At 29.9% G+C, this 22,963-nt stretch overlaps 3 protein-coding genes across 6 annotated transcripts; 1 reads left to right on the top strand and 2 right to left on the bottom strand.

Moving 5' to 3' along the window:
- Positions 1-1,148: 1,148 nt before the first annotated feature.
- On the bottom strand, positions 1,149-6,301 carry LOC8271695 (histone acetyltransferase TAP1). Its single transcript, XM_015727001.3, has 8 exons — positions 6,091-6,301; positions 5,506-5,582; positions 4,809-4,869; positions 3,589-3,772; positions 3,068-3,167; positions 2,832-2,932; positions 2,164-2,257; positions 1,149-1,486 (listed from the first exon to the last, which is right to left on the bottom strand). The coding sequence occupies exons 1-8, from the start codon at positions 6,123-6,125 to the stop codon at positions 1,407-1,409; spliced, it is 732 nt and encodes a 243-aa protein (XP_015582487.1). The 5' UTR covers positions 6,126-6,301; the 3' UTR covers positions 1,149-1,406.
- A 2,785-nt stretch (positions 6,302-9,086) lies between these two features.
- On the top strand, positions 9,087-12,880 carry LOC8267970 (BTB/POZ domain-containing protein At3g08570-like). Of its 3 annotated transcripts, none has more exons than XM_048370094.1 (5): positions 9,087-9,659; positions 10,451-10,517; positions 10,650-11,804; positions 11,892-12,369; positions 12,544-12,880. In XM_048370094.1, the coding sequence occupies exons 1-5, from the start codon at positions 9,592-9,594 to the stop codon at positions 12,567-12,569; spliced, it is 1,794 nt and encodes a 597-aa protein (XP_048226051.1). In that variant the 5' UTR covers positions 9,087-9,591; the 3' UTR covers positions 12,570-12,880. The 3 variants fall into 3 exon arrangements, with proteins under 3 accessions (XP_048226051.1, XP_048226050.1, XP_015582488.2); XM_015727002.3 differs by having other exon boundaries at positions 9,088-9,659; positions 11,892-12,387; XM_048370093.1 differs by having other exon boundaries at positions 11,892-12,880.
- A 136-nt stretch (positions 12,881-13,016) lies between these two features.
- Positions 13,017-21,232, bottom strand: LOC8271696 (acid phosphatase 1). 2 transcript variants are annotated; one of them, XM_048370095.1, is made up of 4 exons: positions 21,147-21,232; positions 15,509-15,891; positions 14,924-15,136; positions 13,017-13,380 (listed from the first exon to the last, which is right to left on the bottom strand). In XM_048370095.1, the coding sequence occupies exons 2-4, from the start codon at positions 15,886-15,888 to the stop codon at positions 13,203-13,205; spliced, it is 771 nt and encodes a 256-aa protein (XP_048226052.1). In that variant the 5' UTR covers positions 15,889-15,891; positions 21,147-21,232; the 3' UTR covers positions 13,017-13,202. The 2 variants fall into 2 exon arrangements, with proteins under 2 accessions (XP_048226052.1, XP_002531803.1); XM_002531757.4 differs by lacking the exon at positions 21,147-21,232 and having other exon boundaries at positions 15,509-16,116.
- Positions 21,233-22,963: the final 1,731 nt, after the last annotated feature.

Below are 22,963 nucleotides of genomic sequence, written 5' to 3'. Positions count from 1 at the left end.
TGAATAATATAATAGAAGAGTAGCTCTTGTTTTCTTCTTCAAATAAACTCACTATCACTCGTGTGGGATTCCATTAAGAGTAAGAAGTTCAAGTTTTTTCGCATTGAGCTATTTCTTAATACCAGTTTTTATTATTATTTTATTTGCCATTAGGGACTTAATTTAGCTCACGCCACGGACGGGTGAGCACCCTCAGACACAAATAAAATGTACGTATAGCTGAGTGCCACCCAAATAATTTGAATTTAATGACAATTTGACAAGTTATTATTTGAAAACTTACAATCGCAGAGTACAAAATTTCAGAGTAACCTCCAGATAAGCCCAATTAAATAAGAAAGTGTTCACTGCTGATAACAGGTCCATGTGCGACTAACAGTAACACTTGGTACTTTTGAGCCACCCAGCAGCTTGTTGAACTCAAATGAGGCGTGACAGACAGCTGACCACTAAGCCTAAGAGCGGTCCGCCGTTGATTTGCTTGTATGATAAGAGAAGGATATGTTGTGTTCCTACGATGACAAAAGGTTAGAGTCTTTCCTTTTTCTTTTTCTAAGGGGCAATTCCTCTAGAGCTACAGAATGGTCCCTCTACACTTGCGAAAAGTCATAATCCCACATAATTTTTAATTTGTATTTATAGAACTTAGATGCAAATCAAGATGCACCTTTTTGATATTTGGTGAATTTTTAATGCTTTCCTGAAGACGCGAGAGAGACAGCAAATGAAGCAAAATAGAAAACTACTGCATCATTCTTGCCTCAAATTCAGGTATTGTGCCAACAAATTTTTGAAACATTTATGTTCCAGTGTTCCTCATTCCCTACCACTCCCCGAGCAAATTGCTCCAGTTTTTAAACAAGTAGCTATATTTTCGATTTCAGTTAGCCCCGGAAATTAAACTTCATGCCAGATTAGCGCAGATTGGCTTCACCAGTTAAAGCAGAAATAGAAGTCATAAGAAAAACATAGAACAGAAAAAACGGTTATTCATTGATGTAAATTTCCAGAGAAAATTAACCAGATCATGAAAGTTAACTTGACTAAATAATACAATCCCAATCCCATAAAAAATAGATTCCTATCGACAATAAAGAAAAAGAATTGAAAGAACCTACTGTTTATCTAAAGCGAATAAGCAAGGAAAGTTTAGAAATTTAACAGAGTATAGCTATTTGTTGGACAATTAGTTTCTACTATCTTACATGATATAGATCAAGCTAATACAGTACAGGTAGGAATAAACCAATGTTCCCCGTTTTAGGAACTTCACCACCCTATATTACAACCAGTCATGATATACAAGGAGGACACCTCCATAACAGATCCTCAAATTCGCATTTGAACTTACAAGATGAATCAATTTAATTGAAGCATAAATAAACCTGACATCATTGAAGAGTCAACTAGTACTTTGGATACCAAAACATACCCTTAATGCCCTCTGGGTCGGGTTCGAAGCCCAAATTCCTATAGAAATCCACAACTGCACACACAATACAAAAGAACAAGTTGAAAGTTAAACAATCATATTTTTAACCCTTGTATAGATAGTTATCCTTTAGAGGTCAGTATGGTTCATATTATAGGACCAAAATCTGAAAGGACACAATTAGGCAGTGCAACAATAATGAATAATAATGGCATTCAGTAATCAGTAGGAATACACCTATTCATGGGCCTGGAAACTAGCTTGGCCCAGCTTAATAAAATGTGGCATGCGGCCTAATCGTCTGATTGATCACTCTTGGGATCTGCACTCAAATAGGGCGCAACCCAGCATGTCATGTGAATAAAAGGGTGCCCTTGGTGCACAGATATTATTGTCATATGTATCGTTGTGTGGGCAGGACCTGATCAATGGACCAGGACTGATGCCTAAGAACTTTAGGCCCAATGTCTAGCAAGATCTGCCAAGTGATAAGAGTCTAAGAGTAAATAAGGACAGGTTTGTCATCCACTTTGACCCTCCTTATAAATGTTATTTAGCAGTTAATTAAGCAGGTTAGTATCCTCATTTGCATCCCACATACACAGCAAAGCACCAAGCTTCTATCTAGCAATATGCATACTGGAATATGCGACATTACCAGAAAACATGGCCTACATCAGATCCTGACCCACTATAATGAACAAGCACATCATTACTAGATATGAGTATACCTTGACTATCGGCAAAAAGTGTTATATTGCCAATGTCCCTTTGTAGAAGAGCCCTAATAAGCTTTTCAATAAGAGCCTTACCAAGGCCTTGGCCCTAAATGGGAAAACAGTGTTAGAATGCAGAAATAAAGTCTGCTACAATCAAGAGTGATAAATGATGAAATCATCACAAAAGCAAAAGTAATAAATATATTCAGGTATAACACATCAGTGGTGCTTTTACTCAAAGAGCATGTGATTCTAAATCATGGAATGCATTGCTTCCAGGCATTGGACGTAATTTCTATATAGACTTGAACCATACCAAATGAGAAAAAGGCAGAGGAAGAACTAAAAAATAAATCTTTCTAGGGGAGTCAAATTTCAAGTTCCCCTTTATTTATTAGGCCCTGCCAACTCCTGTCCTTACTAGACACCCCCGTGTGGCCAAACAACATTTGTTTAGGCACAGTGCTCACCCCACTTTTTTACCAAACTTTCTTGCATCACCACAAAATTCAACTACCACTTTGTGCCGTGACATCTAGCAGAGCCATATGGATACTGCACATGTTCATCTATCTGTATGTACATAACTACCATGCCTTGGTGCCGTTATTAACGACATATAACCTCTTTAATACTCTGGTGCAGCATGTTTATTCATAATCAAGTAACTTAATAAGTACCTGATAGGCAGGATCAACGAGAACATCCCAAATTGTAGCATTAAAAGCATGATCAGATGTAGCACGAGCCATTCCGATTAACTTCTTTTGGCCATCCCCCTCTGTCAAATAACTTCTCCAAGTACACTAAGATGTTCATGAACTAGTTTTAGATGTACAAACAAGCAATATTTTAGCTGATCAAGCTTAATTATTATAACATGAGTGGACCCTCAAACAGCTACATCTATAGGTACCTGAGTCAGGTGATTTTCTCATGGAATGCAGTGTGACTACCATGTAGCTGTTTTTCAAAGCCGCTGCTAATTTTGACAATGGTCTTCTTGGCCAGCCTACCTGTTAGTCGTTTAGAGAGTTTCAGTTTTAATTTTGAGTTATCTAAATTTCACAATGTGCAAACCATAATTAATAAATTAAAACATATAGTACCAGCCTTGAATACAGAGATAAAGAATACAGTATTAGATTTATGCAGTTATAGCAACAGGTGAACCACTCAGATGTACCAAACATGTTTTTTCAGAATTTCCTTTTGTTTAAATGATGTACTACAACTGGATTCTTTATAATTTTAGGAGAGTGAAACTAAATTCAAAGAAGAATCTTTGATATGCTCATATTGGATTTCTTGCTGTTTGACCCATCCATATAAGGAAACAGTTGAATAAATCTTACATTTATTCTTCAATTTTCATTGGTGCTTTAAATTGCTGTAATAAGGTCATGACACAATTTGTATTCATACTACAAAAGTTACCTTATCACATAGAGCTTGGAGATCATATACATCAACATCTCCACCTGAAGAGAAAATTATCTGTTCAATTGCTCCATCTGGCTCAGCGTTTTCCATGAGAACAAACTCTTCAGGCAAGGGTTCTTCCTCTTCTTCTAAAGTGGATGGTGGCTCAATGACTTGTGTGGAGTTCTCCTTTGTGAACCTGTAGTAGTGCAAATGTGAAAACTCTTTCTGTTATAGTGATCAGGAAGATAGCTTGCCTATAGAATCTATTACCTTCTTTAGTGTCCACCAGTTGATAGAATATTAACTAAAGTTGCAAGGTATCAGTACAGTATACCAAAGTTATTTGCTAGTGCAACAAATAAAAGATCTTAAAAATTCCTTTCATAATATTAGATTAACTGGACTACTAGTGTTTACTTCCTAAGATTTATTAAGTTGTGGACCTTATCATTGCTGGCCAGGCTAAGGCTAGACATTATAACTTAGGTAGGGGCACGGCCAGGGTGTTTATGCTAACATGTTGGCCAAGTCATGTTGGGAAGGCCAGTTGAGCCAGTCCTTTGGGAAAGTAACATCTTAAAAATCCCTTCAGTATCAATTGAGTTTTGATTATGCCAAGAGTTTTCAGTCCCGAGCGGAAATACTTGCCCGATCAGGGTATTTTGGTCAGTTCTAGGACCACAATTATAGTAAAAAAATAGTCATTATGTCATATAATAACGAAATTTTACCAGCAATAATGTATAGAAAGTAGAAACACATAGCTACTCAACATTATGATAAAACCCCTTAAGTGATGTAGGATGTATCACAATCTGAAATCGTGAGAGCATCTTGGCAAATTGGGCAGTAAAGCTAAGTAGTAAGGATCTCTAACCATCTAGGGCAGATACTCGTTTATTCATTATCTAACCATCTAGGGCAGTGATATAAACTCCACCAAAAATAAAATATCTGACTGACTAAAAGTTAAAGCACTTTAAACACATAAATGGAGCCTTCCTTAGCAGCCTCTTCCTCAAAAGGCAGGACTTAAGGCAAATGAGTAGACCCCTACAAGCATATGAAGTCACGTTATTCCCACAAAATAATGACTATGCCTCGTAATATTTTGCCCATCGAAACAAATTGAATTAGATACTCTAATCTTAAAAATTGACAAACACAGCAGTATAATTTCCAACATCAATACGTGATTTCTATCTGCAGCTATGCAAAGAGTTGCATATTACCCAGATCTGATGGAGTCCCAAAAGCTAGCCTTGAGTTGAGAAACCTTGACTTTTCTTCTTGCTGCAAAGAGCAATAGTTTAATTTATGTAATCTCTATATCTTAATTATGTAACTTCATGAATATGGACTTCGGTTTCATAGACATGGCTTAGTTTACATTACAGTATACAACGAATGAATGAAACATTGTAATTAGGAGTCCAAGGAAAAGACCCACGCCAATTCACCCAAACATAAACTGTTTCCTAAATCCTACACAAAAATCATAAGATCATGTATGACTCAATTTGACAATGAAATGGAAGGACATATAAAACACAAAAGTCCTATTCCAATTTTATTCTTGAAATAAATAAGCTGGCAATTCCACAAATACTCAAATTATTCAATTTTTTTTTTTGTTTATAAGCAAATGGAATCCTAGATTATATTCCCTTTCATTGCCAAAAGAAACACAATATAACCTAAATAAACCATTAACCTAAACATGAACCAGTTACATGTAAAACAATCATTTGGAATGTATATCTAAGGACGCAATTCCATAAAGTGCACCCATGTTCACAATCTCAAAGCCATTACCTATTTACTTAAAACTTTTCAATTAAAATATTGAAAAAAAGAAGAAGAAGAGGTTAATTGTTTATAATGACCAGAAGCATAAAAGAGTGCCAAAACTTAAATTAATATCCATACCTCTTGGAAGCCCAAAATTTACATTATTTAACTGTTTAAAAGCTTTGCAGCGGCAGTCAAGTGAAAAATTAGGTAACCTGCAATATTAGTCACAATATTAATAAACGTAAAACAAAACTAGCAAACAACAAACTCTTCCATTTTTTTATTTTTTTCCAGTCAAGAAAACCAAAAGAAATTTTTATTGATTCCGAAAAACACAAAACAGTATATTAGCCTCACCACAGACGAGGCCTATATCATCTTAAGCCTCGCCAACTGCACAAAACCCTATTGTATTTACAAGATTTAATCATATGATTTCCTAACAGAAGAAAAAAAAATGACATTGAGAATTCGATTTTCAGTCAACTGCTGCTGCTGGAACATAAGTATGTTCCTTTCCCTCCAAATAGCATAAACAGTAGCAGCTAAAGCCAATCTCTTCCAAATTCCAGCTCTAATTTTCGCTAACAGCTTAAAAGTAGAGTTCAAAACCCTAATTTTCACAATCTAATTACGCGAGCTCAGTTCCCCAAAGCGTCAAACCAGATTATGTTAAAACGACAACAGATTAAGAGATGGAAATGAAGAATTGTTTCTTACACAGAAGGACGAGCGACGACGTTTTGCGTTTGCATATTTCTGGTTGGCGATACTCTTCAAAATATGCTGCAAGCTGTTGTTGGTGTGGATATTGTAAATATCGTGTGCTATGCTCGCTCGCTCAAGTCATGAATGAGCATTTGACACAGACAGAGACGCCCATCTTCAACTTGCACACTTCATTTTTATCGTATTTTTCATTTCTGCCCCTCAACACTCTTGTAATTGCCCATGTTCCCTTAGGAACAGTATTTAACATACAAAATGCTCTTTAAAAGGATGTTTCCTAAAGAAAATATTTTTTTCTTCCACAGAAATTATTTTCTGTTTTTATTTTTTCATGAGAAGATCAGTAAAATACATAAAATTTATTAAAAATTTAATCGAAAGTGAAATATTTAAGAATTAAAAAATATAGAAAAATAGCAATATTGAAAAAATAAAAATTGACGACCAACTGAAGACATATATCACCGAAAAGATGACTGAAAATTATGGAAAATAATTGCCAGTAACTAGTATATTAAATGACTCACATTTAGTTAGTTTTTATACAATTATATTTTTTATATTTATAAATTCAAAAATTCAGAATATTAATTTTTCTCTTTGAATAAGAAAAGATTATATAATAAAAGAAAATATTAAAAATATTTTTTATAAATAAAAAATTTATAATTTTTTATTTGAAAATTCTTATTTAATTTTAGTATATATCATTATTTAGGCATCAAACCGATAAATGATTGATACATATCCATTAATTTTAATTAATGTAGTACGTGTCAATCATTCAATGCTAAAATATAATATACTCACATGTATGTGTCATTCACTTATTTATATATAGATTCGGTTTCTCTTGAAAAGAAAAAAGGAAATATACTATTAAAAAATAGCTAAGCTTGTATTTTTTATTATACCAATATTTGATTAAGGAATTTTAAAACTCATTTCACATTCTTCCTATTTTCATATAATATATTTTACGTTTTCTTTATCAGTTGATGATGAGGAAGTGTTATTAATTAGTTGAAATTTATAAACAAATTTATTTCATTTAAAAAAAGATATAAATAAAAAAATGATAAAGTTGAAAGAGATATTCTTAGTATTATAAAATGTATTAACCTACCTTTATTTAAAAATTCTATCTATTTTGTTAGAATTTAGTTTAGTTATAATTAATTTGATATAGATATTGAATTAATTTTCACTCAATTTAAAGCATATAAATTTTAGATTTATAAATAAATTTTATAAATTGTAATCAAATATTATAAAAATATAAAAGTTCTAAATTTATAACTAAATTTTATAAATTTTAATTAACATTATAAAAATATATAAATTTTAATAAAAGGTTGCCAGAAAGTTTTCTCGGAAAAAACAAAAAGATAGGAGAGTAGAAACTGCGGGTGAATAGCTTGTTAATTTCGTTTTCGGTACTAAATTCGACAACTGCGCACAGCATAATACACATCATAGGAGGTTGGCAATCCTTGCAATGTTTTGCTATTTCTTGACTATTTTTTCTTATTATTATTCTAACTAAATGCATTAGATAAAATTTGATTATCAATTGGAAAATGATATGATTAATTGAATTTGATTTCTTGAATTATTTATGAAATAAGAGTGGTAATAGGATAAAGGAGTTTATATATAAATAGAAATGTCTAAAAGCAAATATTATATAAATATAAATATATATGTACACTTGTTAAATCGAATAGTAAAGAAGTAATTTTAAAATGAAAATTCATATTCTTTTAAAAATATTATTAATTTCTTTTTAAAAAAACATGTGAATCTCGAAATCCGAACTTATTCCTTTTTTCGAATACCGGTGATATGATCACAAGGATATATGCATGATGATTAAGTGAGGACCGATTCTCCGGAGGAACAAATTGAATTTTGTCATTTCTTCGATAGTTATTAGCTATTCAATAGTAAAAAGATACATAAGAAGGCGGCGATCATTTAAAAGTAATTCTACTAAATTGAAATTGAAATTGAAATAGAAATATTGCAAGTATAAGTTTGCAAGCTCTGGATTGTCGGAGAGCGGAGCTGGCATTAGCATCCATTACACAACTGGTGGTTGGTCGAACAGTTGCCACTTAGTAGACAGTTAGCGGGAAACCCTGGAGGTTGTGCTGTGGGGAAGAAAGGGCAGGGAAGTGAATGATATGATATTATGGGTCAACAAAGCATACCAAGAAGGGAATATATTGGGATTCTCTCTTATTTGTTTCTTTAGGAATTTGGAGTGATAAAAAAACAAAGAAAGAAAGGAAAAGGAAATGTTAATAATAATAATAATAATACTAAAAGAATGTAGTCGTAGCAGCAGCAGCAGTGCCGCTTCTACTGCTCGTCTCTAATAATTGCGCCCTTTATTGAGTTCCGTGCCACAACTGTCCATTCAGTCCCACGCCTTCACTCGCCATCCTTGCTAGCTACCTTCTTCTTCTTCCTTTCTTTCTTTTTTCCTTTACTCGCCTTCTTTTTTTCCATGAATCTTTCATGGTCTTTTATTTCTTCCCATTTACGGAACTGCCACTGCCACTGCCACTTCAAACTTCTTATTTCTCATTTTTCATGAAATAAATAATAAATATTATTATTGTTTTGATCAATGTATTGTACTGAGCCCAGTTGGCTAAGTCTGGTCTCACCTCATTTATATAATAAAATATAACTATCAATTCAACACGACAGTTACCGTTTCATCTAATTCACTTTATTATCAAATAGATATTTGAGAAAAAACAAAATAACATTTTCTGCAATCTACTTGGAATACCCAAAATCAACTTTGATCTGTTTAAGCAATTAAACAGAGCATCAATTATTTTTCTGATAAATTAGAAAATTATTTGTCACATATAATACCAAATAAATAAGGTGCATAATAATAGCATTAAAAGAAAATTGTAGCACACAATATACAATATTATCCAACAACATAATTACAAAATTACAAAAATAAAAGCAGTGGCCGTCTCTGTAACGTCAAATTCGTATTATCCTGTTCAGAAACCATGAATATGATCTGTAAACTGTATAAACACAGTAATCTCTTTCTTTATAGCTCTCAAAACAATAACACATATTGAAGATAACATTTTTTTAAAGTGCAAACGTATTTATATATATAAATTATAAATCATAAAGTAACGTACAAAGAACAAAAACAAAAAGCAAAGGAGAGTGATGGAGCAGCAGTGATTTGAGAGACTAAAGAGAGCTTTGTTCTTTAAAAAGAAGAGAAAGAAAGAAAGAAAGAAAGAAAGAAGATTTTTTTTTTTTTGGGTCATTGGTTCTGTAAGTAAAACATCAAGAATGCAGAGGCTACTTGTGTAAATTAATTTGATATTATTCATAGTCTCTCCTATATCAACTGTTTCAGATTATTAGTTCCTTTTCTTTCTTTCTTTTTTTTGATAATATATTATTTTTATTTCTGTGTGTGCAAAAGAGAAAAGAAGAGAAATGGTTTCTGAAAACATACTCTCTTCTTCTAAACGCTCTCCTAAGTTCTCCAATGCTTTCACTACTCGGTACGTCTACTCATCTTTCTCTCTCGAAACATATACATAAGAAGATGGTTACAGTATGATCATTTGTTATTATGATGCCTGGTGCAACATTATTTGTGTGCAGTGTTGGCTTCGCTATATTAGTGATTATATGTTGATGAAGAGTTAATTTGGCTATTTTGATACTCGGTTCTTTGCTTGTTATAACATGAAGATCTATGTGTTTTAATGTTTTTAATTTGGACTAGAGTTTATTTATTTACATCTATAGGGAGAGATCTGCAGTTTGTCCTGTGTTGTTGGACCTATTCTTCTAAAGTGGAATATTTCTTGTTAACTAGCTATTCTAGAGTTTTTTTTCTTTTAATTATGTTATTTTAGGTATTGTTCTCCTTGTCTGTTTAGTATTTTATTTGACTATTGTTTATATATTAGATTCTGTACGTTTACTGTCCTATAATGACTTCTTCTTCTTCTTCTTCTTCTTCTTCTTCTTCTCCCTACTTATATTTATTGCATTTTGTGTTGCTTGTTTCAGTGTTGTGTTATAGTCTTTGCTAATTAGTGCATTAATTTATAATGATCACCTCATATTGACATAATTATTACAAAGAAAAGAACCCAGATCTCAAAATTTTTGTTCCTGCAAGAATTCTTTGTTATTAAGTTTCAGGGATTCTGTAATTTCATACTTGAAGATTTGGTTTTTGTGAAGGATGTTTTTGAACTCTCCCTCTCTCTCTCTCGCACACTCGTTACGCCTGCCTTTTTGTTTCGGAAGTGTTTGTAATGTATGTGCTTTCTCCATGCAGTATCTTTTCTGATGTCGCTGGGGACATTACAATTGTTGTTGATGGGGAGTCATTTCTGCTACATAAGGTATGCCCTTCTCTCAATTCAAACATTTGTTATGAAAATCATATAATTTTTGCTTCAGAACATATATCTTTCTATTGTACAAAAGATTTATCAGCTCAGCTCAATAAATCAAATATTTCTTTTTCACTTCAGTTTCCCCTTGTTTCGCGAAGTGGAAAGATTCGGAAAATGGTCGCAGATGCCAAAGACTCGAACATTTCAAAATTGGAGCTTCACAACTTACCTGGTGGACCACATACATTTGAACTTGCTATGAAATTTTGCTACGGCATGAACTTTGAGATCACTACTGCAAATGTCGCCCATCTGCGCTGCGCTGCAGAATACTTGGAAATGACAGAAGATTACAGAGAAGAAAATCTCATTGAACGTACAGAGATTTATCTGAATGACGTTGTTGTTCAAAGTCTTGAAAAATCAGTGGAAGTACTGTCTACTTGTGAGATGCTACCTCCAACAGCAGAGGAGGTAGGAATTCCAAATAGATGTATTGAAGCCATTGCGATCAATGCTTGCAAGGAGCAGTTAGTATCAGGTTTGTCCCGCCTAGATTGTGATAATGAATCTGCAGAACTCAAGAGTGGTTGTATTGAGTGGTGGGTTGAAGATCTTTCAATACTAAAAATTGATTATTATCAAAGAGTTATCTGTGCAATGGGAAGATTAGGCGTTCGACCGGATAGTATTGTTGCCTCCTTGATGCATTATGCGCAGACATCATTGAAGGGAATTGGTAAGTTCCAAATTTGGAACCCAGCGAAGATGAAACCAAGTCCTAGCATGGGGGAAAATGACCAGAGCCTTATTTTGGAAATTCTTGTTAGTCTTATGCCATCAGAAAAGAGCTCTTCCATTCCACTGAGCTTTCTTTTTGGGATGTTAAGGATGGGAATCATGTTAGACGCAACCATTGCATGTAGACTTGAGCTTGAAAGAAGAATTGCTTTTCGTTTGGAAATGGTTTCGCTTGATGATCTTCTTATTCCATCTATTCGAAGTGGGGACTCATTATTTGATGTTGATACTGTCCATCGGATACTTGTCAATTTCCTGCAGCGGGTTGAAGAGGAAGAAAATGAAGATTGTGGATATGAATCTGAAGGCCTTGGATCTCCTGGCCATGGTTCTTTGCTGAAAGTAGGAAGGCTTATTGATGCATATTTGGCAGAAATTGCACCTGATCCGTATTTGAGTTTGCTGAAGTTCATTGCTATGATTGAGATACTGCCTGATTATGCTCGAGTGATCGATGATGGGCTTTATAGAGCAATTGACATATACTTGAAGGTATAATTTTCTTGATCAATTGAGAAATAAGTTAGCCTATCTCAATATTTAGAACTTACCCTACTGTCTTTTTATTTTTTGGCGTAGGCTCACCCAATGCTTTCCGAGCACGATTGCAAGAAGTTGTGTAAGTTCATTGACTGCCAAAAGCTATCTCAAGATGCATGCAACCACGCCGCACAGAATGATCGCCTTCCAGTGCAAATGACAGTTCGAGTGCTCTATTTTGAGCAAATCCGTTTGAAGAATGCCTTATCTGGAAGCTCCGGAGATGGGTTTCTGTCACAAAGAATAAGCAGTGGCGTACCAAGTGCAGCCATATCTCCTCGAGATAACTATGCTTCTTTACGGAGGGAAAATCGAGAACTCAAGCTTGAGATATCAAGAATGAGAGTGAGGTTAAGCGAGCTGGAGAAAGAGCAGATGTACATGAAACAAGGGATGATAGATAAATCAGGAAATGGAAAAACTTTCTTTACCTCAATATCTAAAGGGATTGGAAGGATAGGAATTTTCAGCAGTCCAGCAGGAGGCAGGCGGCAAAAATCTGGTCGCAAATCTCGCGGTACGGAAGGCAAAAATGGTAGGAGTAGGAGGCACTCTGTGTCCTAACTTAGTTTCTTAATTACAGTTAGTATTCCAAGTAATCATAGTGTATGAATCTGCATTTCTGAAGAAATATAAGGTTTTATTTGCTTAGCTTAATATAAAGCACAGGGCTGATCGTTTTAGTTATCAGGGAATCAATCACGGCATCTCAGGTAGAAAATTGACGGAAATGGAAGTCCAACAACAAGATTCAAAGAGTCGGGAGCTCCAGATCCTGAATTCTTAAGTGATGTTAAAAAGAGAAGATCAGGCTGCCCTGATACCAAAATACTTTCCATGTACCAATTTTTGCAAGAACAGAACTGTAAGATGAAAAGCAGGAGAATGATACTGACCGTAGGTAGACTGAGAAGTTCTCAAATGTAGAAAGCAGTTTGTCAAAATTTTCTTTTCCCCCATGAATCTATTCAGGCGATGAGCTAATTTTTAAAGTTAAACCTTGGATACACCATTTCTTAAGATTCTCATTCCATATCTTATTTTAAGTTAACTACACGATCATACAATTGTTTCGTTAAAAGTTGTTTAATTATCTAGTTTACAAGTAGGTGAGGTAAGGAGTTCAGGAATTAGGAGGGTACCTTCAGATGTATAGCCATAACAGAAAAATAATCATAGAAAGTTTACTTATATCAGAATACTTGATTATGAACTTGTGTTAATAATCAGTTTATTGCTTCACATGTTTGATTTTATTGATTTGAATAAGAACAAGTTTATCATAACAAGAACACAGCTACAAGTCTTGTGATCATTTTCAGAGACCAAGTAAGCAGTATTCCACAGAATTCAGGGGACAAAGTACATTGGATTTGGAATCTTAAAAGTTCTGTTGCCTGTGAATTCTCCTTGTAAATCACTCCACTGGTCCCCGACATTCCCCCATATTCTGTAGCCTTCTTCTACCAGTTGCTTTCTAATGGCAGACTTGAATACAACCGCTCCTTGTCCTTTGTTTGCTGCAGTCCTATCAAATAAGAGAGAAATATAAAACATTATGTTTTAAGTACCATGGATGTAGCTCTAGAGACGATACAGTGCCACACTAGAGCTACTAAATTGAAAAATTTAAAGCTAAACTCGAAATCGACTCTATTACTTAAAAGAAATATTTTATAATCTTAAAATTAAATTTGAAAAAATAGTTGATTAAGTTAAAATTGTAGATATATCTAATATCATATTAAGCTTTTCCAACTGAATTCCAATGTAACTCAATATTAAGTAGTTTGTGCTAGACGCAATTAAAACTGAGTTAACTCAGATAGTCCATGAGTTGGCTTAGCTGATATACACTCATAATTCCAGCCAAAGACTGACTGCAACAGAAGAAGTCTTGCTGCAATTTGGTTAAGCAAGTAAACAGTCCTGGATTCTAGATTGGGCTAAGGGAGCATTTGGTCCCTCAAATTCTGCAAAGGAAACTACATATTTTGATGTGTACGTTGACCTGGTTGGCATAGACTTATAATTAAAATATTTAAGACATTCATTTTATTTAAATTAGAAATATGAATGTATCTGTAGTCTCTAAAGGTATGTTTGAGATTATTGTTGATTGTAAGAGAAACAGATTTATATTTATGTATATATATTTTATATAAACTTGTTTTCCTCAAATTTGATTTTGATAAAGATATCAATTGATTTGGCTTTTACAAAAGTAGATTTTAAAAATAAAAAATAAAATAAAATAGAAATTAAGCTTAGAAAAACACTTTTCCGATGTCAATGTAAACACATCCTAAATATGTGGAGGCAACACAATAAAATATATTGTCCAAGGTTAAAAAAAATAAAAATGAATAAAGCAAGAAAACAATTCATAATTCTCTTTTAATAGTTACAGAAAATGAAAGAGGAAAATAAGAGTTGGAAAGGAAAATAAGAGGTTATTTTCTTCTCACTTGTTTGAAAATGAAAAAAAAAATAAAAAAGATAGAATAATTGGAAAATCTTTTACTAGTCCTGATCTATATATCTATTTATACATCAAACCAATAAATAAGTAACTCATATTAACTAGTTTTAAATAATGAAGTGTGTGTCAATCGTCTAATATTAAAATATAAAATATTTATATATATGTGTTAATCTCAAATTTGTTATAGTATATACACCAGGTCTATATAAAAAAATTTAAAATAATTTGTAAACTCACAAAACTATTTTCTCTCTAAAATGGAGAGAATATAGGAGAAAAATAGATTATTTTATTTTTATAATAATTTATTAAATAAAAAAAAGAATTGTATACAAATAAAAATTTGTATTTGAAATACCAACTTTTCTTATTTTATTTTTCCTTCTTATCCAAAAATTAAAAAAATATTTTTTTTCTCTTTAATTTTCTTTCCTATCTTATTTTCTTTTCTATATTTTTCCTAACATAATAGCGAACGTAGAACACTTCTTGACATCACAATTAAATCTTTCTCACATACAAAAGTATATTATATAAGATTCGGTGATGAAAATATTAATTCTAGAGGATTGAATAACAAAATTACCTCAAAATGAGTCGTTCATAGCCAATAAATCCTTGATCATGCAAATTATCAGCAGTCACCTGGCCAAGAGTTTCTTGGTCTCTGCCAGTGACAAGGAACACCTTAAACCCACTGTCGACCAAGTGCCTAAACAATCGGAGCATAGAAGGAATGGCTGGACACCCTCCCTTCAATGCCCATGCCTTGAAACCAGCTGGATCGTACGGCTCACACCTGCATAACACACAAAATTATTAGAATTATACAGTTCTACATATCATTTTTTATTTTATTAATTACACTAATTTCTAGTTACTCATTGCATTAGATTACCTTGGGGTATTAATTATTCATTTATCTAAAATCATACATTTGGATATCAAGCGTGTAGATAGAACGGTAATCGTATGTTTTAGCTTAACTAGGATTTAAAATTCAAACATTGGTTATCAGTCGTGATAAAACGAGTAATGATTCTGTCCAACGCGCTCAAAAATTATTCTAAATTTCTGGATTAAAAAATCATTAATTGGAATAATTTTAGTTAATGCAAATTAAGGAGTGATAGCGCAAGCAAGGAAGAAAAGAATTTGAACTTGTGCGTACCCATATCGCTTTCCCTTGTAGTAGAAAACATTGGAGATGCAAGTATCATCAACATCAAGAATCCAAGCATCCATGGGATCACCAGAGCGAACAATCTCGCTAACATAACTCCATATCTGCTCTACAATGAAGTCAAGATCTCTGTCATACTGACCTCCAATCATATAAGCTTCAATATAGCGCAAGCACTGAGCAGGAACAGTCCGCCACCCACGCACATTGTTAGCCTCCACAGCCAGCCTCCAGCTCAGGCAATAGTCAAAAGGTCCGTCGACTGGCGGCAAGTTTGCCCTTGAATAAGGCTTGTTAAGGCCAGCTGCTGCCTTGGAGAAGATTGCTAAGAAGAAAAGCATAAATACTTCATGCAACCGTTGCGCCATTGCCTTAAACATGATATTGATTAGGAAAGCTAAAGAAGAAAAAATAAAATAAAAAAAATGCAAGCACAAGGATATTACTTTGAGAATTTAGAAAGGGATTAATGGAACATAAGCTAGAGAATTGGACATGGAAAATATTAAAGAAGATTAAGCAAGTAGATAGAGAACAGGTCTTCTGGTCTACTTGTCTTTCGTGTGGAATTTTTATCCACTTTACTGTATTTCTGGCCATTGTGGCACTACATACTTTACTTTATAATGTTAGATAATGTCAAATTGAGCTGCCTCTAACCAAAGAACACGCAATCAAAGGAAAATTTTGTTTAATATAATTTTTATTTTAATATATATATTTATTTTTAATACATAAAATTTATATTTATATATAATTAAAAACTATAATTTTAATTAAAAATAACTCTAGACTTAAAAATAACTTTTTAATTATTATATTAACTAATAAATTAAATATTTAATTAGACTATAATTCTAACTCTAATTTCAAAAATAATATTTTTCTTAACTAGTAATATTAATTAAGTTTGCAGCATTAATTTATATAGTACTAAAAATCAATTGATAAAATATTTTTATATTATTACACTAATAATTATAAAATATTAAAAAAAATTAATTTATCTATATTGTTATATAAAATTAAAATAATTACAACAATTGTTCAACGCTAGATTAAATAACTAGAGCATATACAACACAAGAGCTAAGACTATGTCGAACAAAACCATTATTATTTAATGGCGAAATAACATTATCAATCAATTTAGAATATTTTGCAAGGAAATAAATGTTCATATTATTCTATCTACTCAAAATTTATAGACTCTGAGTGAGGAAATGTGTTTACCAATTGATATAACATTAAGGACTGAGGTCTCCGGACTTCGCAGGAAAAGGATCTAGTCTTTATTTATTAATATTAGTGAGACTAAAAAGAAAATAAAATATTATAATTATGCACCCTAAATTAATAAGCGAATGCTATTGGTCACATTAATTTTAAATTTAAAATTAAAGCTTTTCTAAGTTAAACGTAGGACCGGACGAGTCAATTTTGGAGGGAAGAAGACATGCATGAGAAATTTATAAGCAGAAAAAGATTTGGATGATTGTGAGTAGCCAAAAATGGACAATGAGCTAATACATTCTTGGTCCTGGAAACTTCCTAGAAATTAAATAAACCATGAGGCAATAAATAAATAAATAAGACTGTTGGACCCCCTTTGTTTTATCACGGCTCCATTTTTCAATTTTAATTTCTTAAAAACTATTGAAATAAAATATTTTTTGAGATTCAGAGTTTATGAATTTTAGGATACGTAGAAATTGACAAGTTTTTAAATTTTTACTCTATTAATTTTCGGTAAAGTTAAATAATTGAAATAAATTAAAATTTGATAATTATTAGTAAGTATTCAATAAGTTTTAATTAAAAATAATTTATAAGTGAAGTTAGAAAGTAATGGAAAAAAGACTATTAAGTCATTAGATTATCATATGAAAAAAAAAAAAAAAGAAGAATTCATGGAATGGAATAAGTATAAAATAGAGTTAGTAATTTTTGAATAATAAAATAAGTGTAAATAAAATAACTCTTTTTCGGTCTTTTGATTCATCAGCTTAAATTAATTATTTCTAAATAAATTACAGTGAAATATTAAATGTATATAGTGGTGATAGTCTTGGTGGGAGGAGGTGACAGATGAACCGTGATAATAGTAGTAGTGGCAGATAGTGGATAATTAAAAATAATATGATTAAGATAAAAATTCAAGAAAATAAATTATTCTTTAAAGTACAGAATAATAATTTTTTAGAATTATAAAAAATAATTATTTATTCTTGTTCAAATTTAACATAAAGTTTGAAATAATAAATAATTATATTCTTTAGCTATTCCATAAATAAGCATTAGCTAAAATGTGGAGAGGTAAATTCACCTGCCCCTCCCTTAAAAAAATAAAAAATAAAATAAAATAAATATAATTATTCAAAAGAAACCTCCGGAGGAGATCCATGGGACAAAGCAAAGAACAATTGTTTTTCACCAAAAGCAAATGAAAATTGTGGGGTCAGAATAGAATTGCCTTAATGCCAAGTATACTAATGCACAACATATTCACTAATACGAATGCTAACTCCTCCTATATATTTGGTATCCAATTCCAATACGACGGATATGGATGATCTGAAGCCATTTTCGATTTTTTTATTATAAAATTCTGACAGAATCTAAATTTTATATTGGTGGATACGGAATACTCATTTAATATTAATATTTTATTTATATATTTAACTTAATTTTTTTATTAGTACTTTTATTTTATTAGAATATTTGTGTTCAGAATTCCAGATTTTGCAAGAGAGGAAAAGAAAAGGTCCTCTAATTTGGAGGAAATAACATTCTTTTCCAATTTGTTCGACTAAGCGGACTCCTTATTCAGCAATGCCGTGAGTTGACGAACCATTTAATGGCTATAGCCCCACTCACTCACTTTCTTATCTTTTTCCTTTTTGTTTTCTTTAATTTATTCAATTTAAAACTACTTACTAGTTTACTCCTAGTTTGTACAGCTATTTTTATTATTTTAATTATAAAAATTTAATTTATAAATAAAATAAAAATTATTTTATAATTTATATTGACTTAAAATAATAATAAAATTAGATATTTTTAGCTATTTTTTAGAAAAATTTAACATTTCAAAAGTTATTAATATTCATTAATAAATCTTAATATTATATAAGTTAATACTATAAGTATAGTTGATATTATTATCTCTTTATAACTAAAAATTATTTCAAACTAATTATTAATTAGTATAATATTAAGATATTATATTCTATAGTCAAAATCATTATATAATTAAAAGTTAAATTTATAAACTAAGATAATACTAAATAATACTTGAAATGTTATTTTCTACAATTAGTATTATTAATATAATTTATTAAATAATAAAAATAAAAAATTACATAAAAATTTAAATTTATATATTAAAATATATATATATATCAAAATAAAAAATATATATAAAAAAATATATAATATATATTCTATTTGTATATTATATGAGCTATTACTATTTTTCTGAAACTAACATAATCTAAAACTTTTTTCACTTTATATATGATTTAGGCGGATGTTTTTATAAGTTGATTTTTCATAAATAAAGGTCTAAATAGAAAGTAATAATAAATTTAAATATATTAGTTAAAGAAATTTTGGAATTAAAGGATTTTTAACATTTTAATTTTATGTCGTATTTCAAGAGTAATAACAATTTAAAAGAAGATAAACCTTTTAACCTAATAAAATCTTTAATATTTCAAAATCTCATAATTACTATTAGGATAAAATAATTATTTAATATACGAGCAATTGCCACCTATTATAAGTCAGACACATAAATTACAACTTTCAATTAACACTTTTACGTCCAGTTTCGCTTCATAAAATTGCTTAATTAAGTTATAACATTAATAAATAATACTATATTTAATACATATAATAAAGGTTTGCTTAATAATTCTAAGGATTTACCTAACCCATGAGATCATTTTTACTATCAAGCCCCATATCTTTAATAAATAATCTCAAATAGGATTACTAATCTCATAAATAATAAAATTCTAAATTACCTTACATTTTTTACTTTATTCACTTAAAATAACTCTATAAATTTCACATTCTTTTGTTTCTTACTTTTTAGTTGAAAATTAAATTAAATTAATTTCTTTCATTAAAATTGTATAAAATCTTTTATTGCTAATGTGACGAGAGTGGTTTAATTTTAAAATTATTTTTTTACACTTTTATTATAAGTTTTCTTAAAATAGTTTATAATGATTTTTCATTTTAGTTGCATAATAAATTTGAGTTATAATTATTTATAAGTCTTAATAAGAGAATCACTAAAAATTTTCCCCTAAAACATGCAAGAATAATTAATATAAAAGTTTCATAAAAACTAATTAATACTAGATAATTTAAAAAATTTATGAGAAAAACAAAAAAAAAAAGTTTAGAGAGATATAATTTATATATATATAGAAAAATTTATTTAGATAATATAATTATTTCAATAATCTATCTAGCGCATTATATTCTCGAAATTATAATTATTTTAATTATGAATATTTTTTCAATTCAAAAATTGAAACTGCACTTTTAGTTTCTTTTAAATGTATATATAAAAATATGATTACTAATATATTAGATACATAAAATAATAATTACTTCAGTAAATAATATAATTGAAAATATTGGGGTCAAACCAAATATTTTAGGGCTCTTTCCTCATAAAACTGTTAATGCTTTAGGATCTTCTTCTTTCTTTTAAAATTATTGATTAATAAATTAATAAAAATATAATCAATATATTTTTAGGATTGAAGCTATTCTGTAATTGAAAAAATAATTAATTTATTAATTATATCTATGTAAATTAATATTATTAAGATAGTAAATATACTATTTTTTGTGTAAAGCTAATTTATGATACATGAGTGAAGTTATTACATATCAGTCAAAAAGATTAGATGTATATCAAAATTTAGATGGACTAGTTATTTATGCTAACATTGCATTATTGTTTTTATTATTTTGATTATGAATAATAATGTAAAATGAGTTTAAGTAAAACGCTTAATAAATTTTTTAAATATTTATTATATTTTTAAAAATAATAATAATTTAAAATAATAATATTTTTCTACCTCCACTGAGTATATATACTCAGTAATTTCAAGAATGGGTGCGTTAGATCGGATATGTAGAAGCTTTTCACCTTCGTAGTCAATAAAATAATCCATTAACTATCATTAATTAAAAAGGTACAAAAAAGAAAAAGAAAAAGAAAAGGAGTTTAGCTAATTCTGACATAGAGTTACGATATTATGAACATAATTATTCTGTAGATACTTATTAATTAAATTACGCATCTTAATAATTAATCATTTGAACAAATTAATTAATGATTTGAGGCAATATCAAAGTAAAAATGAATAGTTATATATATTATATATAACTATATCATTAATTAAATAAGTAAAAAGAATAGGGAAAAGGAAAGAAGAAGGAGCTTAGCTAATTCTGACAAAGAGTTACGATATTATGAACATAATTATCCAATGGATACTTATTAATTAAATTATAAATCTTAACAATTAATCATGTGAGGTAATATTAAAATAAAATGAATGGTGTCTCTATATAAAACTAAATGAAGAAAGATTACCTAATCATTAAGGATGGAAGGCTTAACATTAGAGGATCCACATGCTTAAACAAGAGCACTGATAGGGAAATGAAACACAAAGCTTTGCTCTTTGCTTCAACAAGCAATAACGTGAAGTAGGTGGAACCAATTTGAGACGGGTCTATATATATCCCTCAATTTTCAAGTATGTGTCTCTTTATATAATAAACTCTTGAATGATTCATATATTTATTTATTTTTAAATAATTAAATTCTTATTAATTATATAATACTAAAATATAGATCACTCATATAATTTACATGTCAGACTAATACGTGCGTCAGATTAATAAATATTTTAATTTTTCTTTTAAAATTAAAATATCTATCAATTATATAATATTAAAATATAAAATATCATATTATGTGCTTTATATATACAAGTAAAGACAGAAGTAATTTGGGACTGAGTTCGACTATAGTCTAAAGTAATTTAAATTATTTTTTAAATATGTCATTTTAGTAAATGATCTGGAAATAATATTAAAGAATAAAATTAAAATTAAAAATATTTATAATTTAGTAAAATTTATGATCTGGCGAATTTATAAACATGATGCAATGAAGTGCTTTGATTTATTTATTTTATTTTTGGGGGTTGAAGCAGCCAATAGAAAGGTGACTGTGGCGTCAGAGGGCAAAAGAGAGTTGGAAGAAGGGATCAAGTGCCAAAGGTTTTATTATGGGATTGGAAAATCAGAGGTAAACATCCAAAAGTGGGGAAGGAGTCAGAGGCCAACACCAACCATCCCAGGTGGAGGCACAGGCGTCGTTGTATCATACCATACTTTCTCCCGTTCTTTTGCCCTTTTTTTTTTTTTTTTAAACATATATAATTGCAACTAGATGTCATCATCCGGTCGATTTGATATAAAATTAAATCAAACTAGCTCCACCACCGAATCAAATGAACCAATCCAAATTGAATATTTAAAGAATTAAAATAACTGAATTGGGCGAAATAGAAAGACAAATTACAATATCTAAACTCAACTTAAAATTATTAGTATTAGATTTTATATTAAAATAAAAATTATTTTAATAAATAATTAAAAAATTATTTATCTCAATTAAATTAATATTTTTAATATAAAATAAAATGAACCGATATAAATTTGATTTTTTAAAAAATTAAATCAAATTAAATAAAAACCAATTTATTTTTGTTTTCAGAATTTTACTTGCGCCAACTACCATCACCTTATATATGCATATGTCTTAGGAGATTTAATAATATAAAACTATAGTAGTTATTTTTTTTTATATTTACTGTACAAAAAATTAGAACTTGATATTTTTTTAGTTCTCATCAATAAAAATTTTAATCAAGTGTTCCCTAATTAGCCAAATGAATATACTTTATAAAAAGTTGCGATATACTAATTAGATACAAGATTCTTATATTTTTGGTTATTAGATCGTAATACTTTTTTGTATATCATTTCAATTATATATTCTTTTGAGTTAGATTTGATGTAGGAGAAAGAGAAATATTAACTTTGATTATATAGACGGATTATTTTTAAAAATATAAATATAGGTCAATTAACTATATATACTACGACAGAAAAATAACATATATGTATAAGTCTTTTTTATTTAATATTAAAATATGGACACATATTTAACTATTTAGAATTAATAAATGTATATTTAATTATTCTGATTTTAACTATTCTTACATACATAGTGGTGAAGTAGGCACTATTCTAATATTATTAATTAATATAGTACATCAAAACTAAATATATAAATTAAAAAAAGATATAGGCGCATATAAATTCAAAAAAAGAATA

Source organism: Ricinus communis, chromosome 10 (genome assembly GCF_019578655.1).
Source record: "Ricinus communis isolate WT05 ecotype wild-type chromosome 10, ASM1957865v1, whole genome shotgun sequence".
Classification (NCBI taxonomy): Eukaryota; Viridiplantae; Streptophyta; class Magnoliopsida; order Malpighiales; family Euphorbiaceae; genus Ricinus; species Ricinus communis.
This window is presented reverse-complemented; position numbering and strand designations above follow the sequence as displayed.